At 53.9% G+C, this 11,290-nt stretch overlaps 1 protein-coding gene across 1 annotated transcript in view; it reads right to left on the bottom strand.

Annotated features, from left to right (window-relative positions):
• Positions 1-7,855: 7,855 nt before the first annotated feature.
• LOC116463835 (zonadhesin-like) overlaps positions 7,856-11,290 on the bottom strand; it is a 58,522-nt gene continuing 55,087 nt past the window's right edge. The window contains 5 exon segments of the mRNA XM_058434870.1: positions 7,856-8,023; positions 8,025-8,179; positions 9,432-9,571; positions 9,830-10,012; positions 10,736-10,907. Coding sequence (XP_058290853.1) covers positions 7,856-8,023; positions 8,025-8,179; positions 9,432-9,571; positions 9,830-10,012; positions 10,736-10,907 — 818 coding nt within the window.

The raw sequence follows: 11,290 nt of genomic DNA, 5'->3' as shown, positions 1-11,290 counted from the left end.
GTAGCTGGGAATCCTCCAGGCGCACGCTACCACGCCCAGCTGATTTTTTTTTGTTTTTTGTAGAGACAGGTTGCGGGGGGTCTCACAATGTTGCCCAGGCTGACCTCAAACTCCTGGCCTCAAGCTATCCTCCCCTCTCAGCCTCCCAAGGTGCTAGGATTACAGGCGTGAGCCACCGCGCCCAACCTGCCTTTTCCATTTCTGCACTTGAGTCGCCCCCTGTTGACGTGTTTGGGTCAGTGCTGGACCCCCAAATCACAGCTTGGGCCCTTCCCGGTCCAGGGAGGCTTGTCCTCAATTTCCCACCTCTACAACCCTCTTCTGGAGTTCCTCAGGCTCTTCTCTGTCCCCTTTCCCTTGGTAACACATCACCCATGTTTTGTACCCCTGAGGAGGTGTGGGAGGGACTCGGGTGGGGGGTCCATCCAGAGGATGTTGCCCAGGCCCACCCTCTTTCCCTGCCAACCAGACATCCGGGCTAGATAAGGTGTCCTAGAGAGCTGGTAGCTGGAGAAAGAAAGGTTAATGGGCATTGCAGAGGCACAGCAGAGAGGCCAAGAGTGAAGATCCAGTGTGGGGAGCTGGGGTCAGGGCAGGGGGCTGCAGAAGCCCCCTGAGGTCCAGCCCCAACAGCTCCAGGCTGCCCTGAGCCTTCCTGCCACATCCAGCTCCCCACCATGAATGCTCTTCCAGCTAGGGCAAGGGAGGGTTTCGCTGGGCAGGACCCTCCCTTCCCGGGGCCCTTTCCTTACCCAGGTTGGGTCTTGCTTCCTTCCATGAAGGTGGCCTCAGGGCATGTCATCTCAGGATGAGCGCAGAGTATAACACATTTCTAGAACTCAGAATCCTCCCTGGTTGGTTGGTTGTTTCTTTAGAGACAGGGTCTCGTTCTGTTACCCAGGCTGGAGTGCAGTGGTGCAGTCATAGCTCACAGCAGCTTGGAACTCCTGGGCTCACACAATCCTCCTGCCTCAGTCACCCAATAATTTTTTACATTTTTGTAGAGACGGGGACTCGCTATGTTGCTCAAGCTGGTCTCCAACTCCTGACCTCAAGCAATTCTCCCTCCTCAGCCTCCCAAAGCACTGGGATTACAGGCGTGAGCCACCACACCCAGCCTATCCTCCCTGTTTTGACATCCCCAAACCCAAATCCTCTTTGGGGTCCTACATCCCGATCCTCCCCCATCTCAAATGGCAGCCTTCCATTCCTTCCAGTGGCACGATCTCAGCTTACTGCATGCTCTGCCTCCTGGGTTCACGCCGTTCTCCTGCCTCAGCCTCCCGAGTAGCTGGGACTACAGGCGCACGCTACCACACCCACCTAATTTTTTTTGTATTTTTAGTAGAAATTTAACCATCATGTTAGCCAGGATGGTCTCAATCTCCTGACCTCGTGATCCACCCGTCTCGGCCTCCCAAAGTGCTGGGATTACAGGCGTGAGCCACCGTGCCTGGCCCTTTTTGTTTTGTTTTGTTTTAAGACAGAGTCTTGCTCTGTTGCCCAGGCTGGAGTGCAGTGATGCAATCTCGGCTCACTGCAACATGTTATCCAGGCTGGTCTCCAACTACTGACTTCAAAAGATCCACCCGCCTTAGCCTCCCAAAGTGCTGGGATTACAGGTGTGAGCTACCGCACCCAGCAAGCCTTCCTTTCCTTCTTAGAGCACAAGCAAGACGTCCCAGCCCCCACTCCCAAGCAAGGATCTGCCTGATGGGAGGCAGAGGCCCCGAGGGAGGGGGCGGGACGTTTGCACCTTGGCCTCAGGCTGGGGTGAGTGGGTCACTCCTACTAGGATAGAGGTCAGAATTCTTCAGCAACCCAGACCCCAGACCCCGCCCTCAGTAATCCCTAGCCCCTTTTGGAAAATGGAGGAATGCTGAGGGTAGGGGCCTCCCCAGAGGGTCACAGGCTGATTTGCTTTTTTGGAAAAAGCCACTTTTTTTAGCCAGGGAGTGGTGACATGCGCCTGTAGTCCTGGCTGCTTGAGAGGCTGAGGCTTGAGCCCAGGAATTCAAGCTCCCATCTCAGCCTCCTGAGTAGCTGGGAATCCTCCAGGCACACGCCACCATGCCCAGCTGATTTTTTATTCTTTGTAGAGACGGGGGGCCTCATAATGTTGCCCAGGTTGATCTCAAACTCCTGGCCTCAAGCAGTCCTCCCCTCTCAGCCTCCCAAGGCGCTGGGATTACACCACGCCCGACCTGCTTTTTCCATTTCTGCACCTCAGTCGCCCCCTGTTGTCATGTTTGTGTCAGTGCTGGACCCCAAATCACAGCTTGGGCCCTTCCCAGCCCAGGGAGTCTTGTCCTCAATTTCTAACCTCTACAGCCTCTTCTGGAGTCCCTTGGGCTCTTGAGTCCTCTGTCCCCTCTTCCCTTGGTGACACATCACCCATGTTTTGTTCCCTCGAGGAGGTGTGGGAAGGACTTTGGGGGGTGAACTATGATTGCGCCACTGCACTCCAGCCTGGGTAACAGAGGAAGCACCTGTCTCTAAAGAAGGAAGGGAGGGACAGAGGCGAGAGAGAAAGAAAGAAAACAGAGAGAGAGGGAGGGAGGAAGGAAGGAAAGGAAGGAAGGAAGGAAGGAAGGAAGGAAGGAAGGAAGGAAGGAAGGGAGGGAGGGAGGGAGGGGGGGGGGGGGGAGGGAAGGGAGGGAGGGAGGGAGGGAGGGGAGGGAGGGAGGGAGGAAGGAAGGAAAAGAACGAAGGAAGGAGGGAGTAAGAGAGGAAGAAAAGGAAGGGAAGGAGGGAAGGAAGGATGGAGGAAGGAAGGAAAGAAGGAAGGAAGGAAAGAAAGAAGGAAGGTAAAGGAAAGGAAAGGCAAGGTGGGCAGGCCACATTTGGCTGGGTAAGGTGGCTCACGTGTATTCCTAGTACTTTAGGAGGTGGAGGCAGGCTGAGCTCTTTGAGCCCAGGAGTTCAAGACCAGCCTAGGCAACATAGTGAGACCCTATCTCTTCTAAAAAATATCAAAATTAGCCAGGCGTAGTGGTGCATGCCTGTAGTCCCAGCTACTCAGGAGGCTGAGATGGGAGGATCGTTTGAGCCCCGGGGGTTAAGGCTGCAGTGAGCTATGACTGCATCACTACACTCTAGCCTGGGCAACAGAGTGAGACCTTGTCTCTAAAAAAGAAAAAAGAAAAAAAAGCCACATTCCCCAACCTTAGTCTGTACTTGACATGTAAAATTTCTCAGAATCACCTTGGTGGGGAGCCAGAGGCCACGTCCTCTAAGCACTCGGATTCCTGGGGTGAAGTCTTCTCCTAAATCAGAAGCCAAGGGTCTGGGGCTGCATCCCACCCTCCATTCCCCTGCCCGCCCGGTTCCTTCTGCCCTCCCTGCTCCTTCTGTCTCCCCTAGTGATGTCAGCCTCGCCGGGACTGAATGGGCCACCCCCGTGTGGCTTTCTCTAAGGGACAACACCCTCACCTCAAACCTAGGTTCCTCTCCCCTCTAGACATTTTACACAGAACCCAGCCCTACCTAGGCCTCCATGTGCCTCTCTCCCTCATTTTCCTCCCTCCAAGACCCAACTTCCTCCACCATAATCATGTGGACATTCACATCTCAAAAATACATAATTTTGGGCCAGGCACGGTGGCTCATGCCTATAATCCCAGCACTTTGGGAGGCCAAGTCGGGCAGATCACTTGAGGTCAGGAGTTCGAGACCAGCTTGGCCAGCATGGCGAAACCTCGTCTCTACTAAAAATACAAAAATTAGCCAGGCAAGGTGGTGTGTACTTGTAATCCCATCCACTCAGGAGGCTGAGGCAGGAGAATCACTTGAACCCAGGAGGCGGAGGTTGCAGTGAACAGAGATCACACCACTATACTCCAGGCTGGGAGACAGAGCGAGACTCCGTCTCAACAAAAAACTGAAACAAAAATAAATAATTTTGGCCAGACACCATGGCTCATGCCTGTAATCGCAGTGCTCTGGAAGGCCAAGGCGGGAGGATTGCTGGAGGCTAGGAGTTTGAGACCAGCCTGGGCTACATAGTGAGACCCGCCCCCATCTCTACAAAAACAAAAATGTTAAAATTTAGCCTTCATGGTGACGCATGCCTGCAGTCCCAGCTACCCAGGAGGCTGAGGCAGGAGGCCCGGAAGGTTGAGGCTGCAGTGAGCTGTGATCGTGCCACTGCACTCCAGCCTGGCGACAGAGCAAGATCCTGTCTTAAATAAATACATACATAAATTTATTTAATCTTCTTGTCTGAAGACAACTCAAAACTGAGCAACTTAACAGGCACAGTCCAGAACAGTATCTGAGGAGAAAGCAAGAAAACCGTGTATGAGAGGAGACTCAACTCTAGGCCCCGAGGTTCTGGGCTGTGGGGTTGGTTCTCACCTGTGTCCACCAGCCTGGCCAGTCTGTCTCCCTCCTGGCTCTGTGTTTTCTCTCTAGAAGGCATGGGGGAATAGACATAGGTCCCTGAGTGGCCCTTTACGGGCCCAGCCGCTCCCCCATTTGCACACCCCACCCGCTCTTCCTCTCTCCTTCCCAGGACTCACCTCTTCCTCCTCGTTCTGTAAATGTACTCTCTGGTCATGGCCAGTACTACGACCACCACAGGCACCAGCAGTCCCAGTAGGACGGCCACCAGTTTAGATGCCTCTGGGTGCGGGAAGAGACATTAGGTCGAACATGAGACGGGAAGGGTGGGGACTGAGGGCTACTCCCTTTTGGGGATTGCTTGCTGCCCCAGGGGACCTCATCTCTCTAAATCTCTAGGTGTGTCTGCTTCTCCCTCCAGGAGGTTCTCACCTCCAGGGACTCCAAGATCTTAATGCCCCCCCAACCCCCGCAATGTTTTCTGTTTCCCATAAGCCTTTTTAGACAGGGTCTGGCTCTGTTGCTCAGGCTGGAGTGCAGTGGCTCGATCATAGCTGTCTGCAGCCTTGAATGCCTGGGCTCAAGCAATCCTCCCGCCTCAGCCTGCTTTCCAAGTAGCTGGGACTATGGGCACGTGCCACCACACCCAGTTAATTTTCATGATTTTTTGTAGAGATGGGGTCTTGCTATGTTACCAGGCTGGTCTTGAACTCCTGGGCTCAAGCGATCCTCCCGCCTCGGCCTCCCAAAGTCCTGGAATTACAGGCATGAACCACCAAGCCTGCCCTCCCTTAAGCCTATTTAGGTGGGGAGCTGTTCCTCATAGGTCCCCTAGAGTCCAGGTGTCATCTCAGCCAGCATTTCTCAAAGAGTAGCCCTGGAGTCACTTCCATAGTTTCCTGGGCCCTTGTTGAAAATGCAGATTCTGGTTGGGTGCGGAGGCTCACGCCTGTAATCCCAGCACTTTGGGAGGCCAAGGTGGGAAGATCACCTGAGGTCAGGAGTTCCAGACCAGCCTGGCCAACACGGTGAAACCCCATCTCTACTAAAAATACAAAATTAGCCGGGCGTGGTGGCCAGCGCCTGTAATCCCAGCTACTCAGCAGGCTGAGACAGGAGAATCACTTGAACCCTGGAGGCAGAGGTTGCAGTGAGCCGAGATCATGCCACTGCACTCCAGCACTCCAGCCTGGGCAACAGAGCAAGACTCTGTCTCAAAAAAAAAAAAAAAGCAGATTCCTGGGCCCACTCCACACCTACCGAATCTGATCTTTCAGGGTGTGTCCTGGAATACACACGTACACAAGTTACCCCCTCTTCAATCTTAGGCAAGATAAAGCTGGAGAACCGCTGGCCCAGAGGCCCATGGGAATTATAGTTTGGGATAGGGAAGGACAGTGAAAGGTGCTGGAAAGGCACAGAAGGACACAGGAGGAGGAAGCAGCAGGGGTGAGAGATACAGGTCACAGGAGTGGCGAGCTGGGCTTTAGAGAGAAGATTCCACAGTATATAGGTAGGAGATGGGCACAGGAACTAGTTTTTTGGGTTTTTTTTTTGTTGGTTTTTTTTTTTTTTGAGATGGAGTCTTGCTCTGTCGCCTAGGCTGGAGCGCAGTAGCGTGATCTTAGCTCACTGCAACCTCTGCCTCCCGGGTTCAAGCAGGTCTCGTGCCTCAGCCTCCAGTAGCTGGGATTACAGCTGTGCACTACCATACCCAGATAATGTTTTTTTATTTTTTTATTTTTTTTTAGATGGAGTCTCGCTCTGTCGCCTAGGCTGGAGTGCAGTGGCTTGATCTTGGCTCACTGCAACCTCTGCCTCCCAGGTTCAAGTGATTCTCCTGCCTCAGCCTCCCGAGTAGCTGGGACTACAGGTGCACACCACCACACCCGGCTAACTTTTTGTATTTTTAGTAGAGATGGGGTTTCACTGTGTTAGCCAGAATGGTCCCCATCTCCTGACCTCGTGATCCACCCGCCTCAGCCTCCCAAAGTGCTGGGATTACAGGTGTGAGCCACCGCACCTGGCCAGGACTGGTTTTTTGAGGATGCTTGTCCTGCTAATTTCTAGGGATTATATTATAATTCCTACTGTAATAATGTATGTAATATATAAATATATAATTAATATACAACATATATTAATATATTAATAATATATTATCCATTATATCTACACATTGATATTATGTTTATAATATATAATATCTATAACATAATATAATACATATCATTCTATATGTGAATATAATACATATAGAATCATTCTGTGGTTGTCGGCCAGGAAGAGGCTGTGAGGGTACAGGGCCTTGGATGATGCCCTCACCTGGCTTTCTGGGAGGTGGCACATCTTGAGGCTCCATACAGAGGTCTCCCCCATAACCAAGTTCACACTCACAGGTGAAGGTGGCTCCCTGCTCCCGACACTGCCCGTCATTCTGACAGGGGTTCCGCAGACACAGGCTTTCTGCAAGGACAGAGAGGGTTGTGGGAGGGGGGCCCTGGGAGGACACTCCCAGCTCAGAGGAGGTCTGGCTAGGGGCTGGGACGCCAGGGGAGAAAGCAGCGGCTGCCAGAGACTGGCCAGGGGTCAGCCAGCCTGGCTCCCAACCCTGCCTCACTAGCCCTGGGCTTTGGGGAAACTTCCTTCCTTCCAAACTCTTTCATCTCTTCCTTCCTCTCTTCCTCTCTTCCTCCCTTCCTCCCTCCCTCCTTCTCTCCTTCCCTCCTTCTCCCCTCCTCTACTCTCCCCTCCCCTCCCTCCCTTCCTTCCCTCTCCTCCCCTGCCCTCCCCTCCTCCCTTCTCTTCTCTTCTTTTTTGAGACAGGATCTCACTCTGTCGCCCAGGCTGGAGTGCAGTGTCACAATTATAGCTCACTGTAGCCTCAATTTCTTGGGCTCAAGTGATCTTCCCACCTCAGCTTCCCAAGTAGCTGAGACTACAGGAGTGCACCACCACACCCATTTCTTTTTTTCTTTAATTTTTAGTAGAGACGATGTCTCCCTATATTGCCCAGGCTGATCTTGAACTCCTGAGCTCAAAGCAATTCTCTCACCTCACCTCCGAAAATGCTGTGATTACAGGCATGGGTCACCCACGCCCGGCAGGAAACTGCTTAACATCTCTGAACTCCATGTTTGTTACGTATAAATTAGCAGTGTTGTGCTAACCACCAGGGCTGAAGGAGATCATGGGAAGGAACACTAGGGAAGGATTCGGCAAGTTGTGGATGCTTAGAGAATGGGAGATCTTTGTCCTTTGTCCCTCCCTACAAAGGCAGGGACAGACATCCTGAAATCAATGTGGAAGAGTCCTGAGGACAAGGAGGAGATGATCCTTGGTCCATGGATGCCCCAGGGCATGGGGCAGCTTGGAACCGGGCAGGAGTGCAGGTTCACCTGGAAAGCAGCCTCAGGTGTGATTCTCCAGGGTGCAGACCTCCCTCTCTCTGCAGCTGAAGGGCTCGCACAGCAGGATCCGTGAGCTGGCGCAGGTGCACCGCTGAGAGCAGTCCTCAGTCACAAAGCTGCCACCCAGCTAGAAAGGGGAAGGGCCAGGAGGAGACGTTCCGGTTCCATCCCTGGTCTGGCTCTCCTTGGCACCTCTGCTCCCCAGGGCCTCCCGCTGCCAGCCCGGACCTGGTAGTAGATGCCATTGCTGGTGCAGCCACAGTCAGCCAGGGGGAGGCTCTGGGTGCCGCTGTAGGCATAGCCTGGGATGCTGGCGCAGCCTTCCACACAGGGGCCCTTGCAGTCCCCGGGGTCCGCCAGGTTGGCACAGGACGCTGGGCAGGGTGTCATACAGCTCTGATATATGGTACCTGCTGGACACTCCATGGCTGCGGGGACAGTCATGGTCAGAAGCTGGCTGGGGCTGGGCAGGCCAAACAGGGACAAGGTCACCCGATAAAACTCAGAGTAGGCTAGGCACAGTGGCTCACACCTGTAGTCCCAGCACTTTGGGAGGATGAGGCAGGTGGATCACCTGAGGTCAGAGTTCAAGACCAGCCTGGCCAACATGGTGAAACCCCGTCTCTGCTAAAAATATGAAAATGAGCCGGGCGTGGTGGCAGGCACCCATAATCCCAGCTACTCGGGAGGCTGAGACAAGAGAATCACTTGAACCTAGGAGGAGGAGGGTGCAGTGAGCCAAGATCCCACCACTGCACTCCAGCCTGGGCAACAAAGAGCAAAACTCTGTCTCAAACAACAGCAACAAAAACAAAAACACTCAGAGTTGCTTATAGGCAGGAAGCCAGAATGCGTTGCAGCTTCATCTAGGTCTTTTTAAAATTTTTATTTTTAAAAATTTTTTTTTAGAGATGGAGTCACTCTGTTGCCCAGGCTGGAGTGCCCATGCTGGTGTGATCATGGCTTACTGCAGCCTCCAACTCCTGGGTTCCAGTGATCCTCCCACCTCAGCCTCTCTGGTGACTGGAGCTACAGGCATGCACCACCACACCCAGCTAATTTGTTAAAATTTTTATAGAGATGGGGTCTCACTGGTTCCCCAGGCTGGTCTCAAACTCTTGGCTTCAATCGATCCTCCTGCCTCAGTCTCCCAAAGTGGTGGGACTACAGGTATGAGCCACCATGTCCAGCCTGTCTAGTCTTTTCTTTTTTTAATTTCTTTCTTTCTTTCTTTCTTTTTTTTTGAGATAGGATGTTGCTCTGTTGCCCAGGCTGGAGTGTGGTGGTGCGGTCATGGTTCACTGCAGCCTGGCTGGAACTCCTGGGCTCAAGCCATCCTCCAGCCTCAGCCTCCCAAAGCACTGGGATTACAGGTGTGAGCCACTATGCCCAGCCCATCCAGGGTCTGCAACATTAGAGCATTTGAAGGAACTGGTTGAGCGAAGGTGGACCTTGGCAGGAAGGAGCAGGATGCGGGATGGGGTTGGGAGGCTCCCAGGTAGGGGCAGAGAAGGAGCCAGGCTGCCAGTTGTGCCGACTTGGACTTGGGACTAAGACAGAAATTTGAGGGATGCTGGGACTAAGACAGAAAGCCCGAGATGAGGCAATGGTGGGAAAAGCATTCAGCAGAAGTGGATGGCAGAGGGGTCAGGGTCCGCACGGGGAGGGGCAACGCCTCACCGCAGAGGGTATGGTCCCGCCAGCCAGCCAGGGCAGCACCCGCCTCCTGGCAGAAGATGGCGTACCCGCTGAGGACCTGGCAACGCAGCTCCTCTTGCTCTCTTGGGTCCTGAGCAGAGCACAGGTCCATCATGCAGTGCCTGGTGCAGAGAGGGGGCAGGAAGGGCACAGTCAGAGTTTGGGGAGGAGAGGAGACCCACCCCTGCAGAAGAGAGCCTGGAACCCCAAACAGAAAGACATCAGTCGGTGTCCAGGGAGGGTCACAAGGAAATTAGGCCACAGGGAGAACGGAGGAGTGAACCACACAGAGCTTGGGTCAGGAAGCGGGCAGGAGGCCCCAGGGAAAGACCAGAGCAGGCACCTGGGCCTTTCTCGAAAGTCCTGGGCCCAAGACTCACTCCTGGAAGGGCTCTGGGGCCACCGTCTGGTGACAGGCAGCAAAGGGGCCCTGGGGGTCTGCCAGCGCCCTACAGGCTTGGGTGCTGTTGCTCGCCAGCTGCTCCGGGCTACATTCGGACACGTGGAGGCCCGCGCGGAGGCCCAGCTCTGCCCCTTGTCCCTCCTCCTCCGCTGGTATAGCCCTGCAGTAGAGACAGCCACGGGGTCAGGTGAGGCCCCAAGGAAGGTGAAGTGGGGGAAGAAGAAGAACTGATTAGCCAGGCGTGGTGGCTGCCTGGAGTCCCAGCTACCCAGAAGGCTGAGGCAAGAGGATGACTTGAGCCCAGGAGGTGGAAGCTGCAGTGAGCCAAGATCACACCACTGCACTCCAGCCTGGGTAACAGAGCAAGACCCAGTCTCTAAAAAATATATTTTAAAAAAAGAAATAAGAACGACTGGGGCTGGGTGTGGTGGCGCATGCCTGTAGTCCCAGCTACTTGGGAGGCTGAGGCACGAGAATCACTTGAAACTGGGAGGCAGAGGTTGCAGTGAGCTGAGATAACGCCACTGCACTCCAGCCTGGGTGACAGAGGAAGAAGAAGAAGGAAAAGAAGGAGGAGGAGGAAGAGAAGAAGAAGGAGGAGGAAGAGAAGGAGGAGGAGGAGGAGGAGGAAAGAAGGAAGAAGGAAGAAGGAAAAAGAACTGGGAAGGCAGGCTGAAGGCAGGGTGGGGGCACAGAGAGAGATTTCCATTGAGCGGCAGCCCCCAGAGTCAGATGAGAGGGAATGACGGAATTGGGAGGATCCAGGCCTCTCTGCACCCTCTCCCTGGAGTTTCATCCTCTCCTGAGGACAGGAGGGCTAGCGGCCACCGTGCACAGACACTGTTGTTCACCTCCCCAGCCTCATCCCTTCCAGGCCATGCACCTGGGGAAGCGAAGGAGTGCGTCCTCGGTCTTCACCTCCCAGCTGTTGCCAAAGGTGTTGAGGTTCTGGGTCAGGGCGCCACTGGGCAGCATCATGTCATTCTTGCGGTTCTTGTCGTAGTTTCCGCACAGGCCACGCACGAGCCCCTCGTACATGCTGGGTAGGGAGATCACTGCAAGAGGAAGGGGGCCCCCAGAAGTGAGACTCCTCACTATTTTTGGTTTTTTTAAGACAGAGTCTTGCTCTGTTGCCCAAGCTGGAGTGCAGTGGTGTTATCTTGGCTCACTGCAACCTCTGCCTCCCAGTTTCAAGCTATTCTTATGCTTCAGCCTCCCGAGTAGCTGGGACTACAGGCATGCACCACCGTGCCTGGCTAATTTTTGTATTTTTAGTAAAGACAGTGTTTCACCATGTTGGTCAAACTGGTCTAGAACTCCTGACCTCAAATGATCTGCCCGCCTTGGCCTCTCAGTGTGCTGGGATTACAGGCATGAGCCACCGTGCCTAGCCCTCACTCTTTTTTTTTTTAATTAACTTTTTTTTTTTTTTTTTTTT

This window comes from Hylobates moloch, unplaced genomic scaffold (genome assembly GCF_009828535.3).
Source record: "Hylobates moloch isolate HMO894 unplaced genomic scaffold, HMol_V3 SCAFFOLD_71, whole genome shotgun sequence".
Classification (NCBI taxonomy): domain Eukaryota; kingdom Metazoa; phylum Chordata; class Mammalia; order Primates; family Hylobatidae; genus Hylobates; species Hylobates moloch.
The sequence above is the reverse complement of the archived record's forward strand: the minus strand, read 5'-3'. Positions and strand labels throughout refer to the sequence as shown.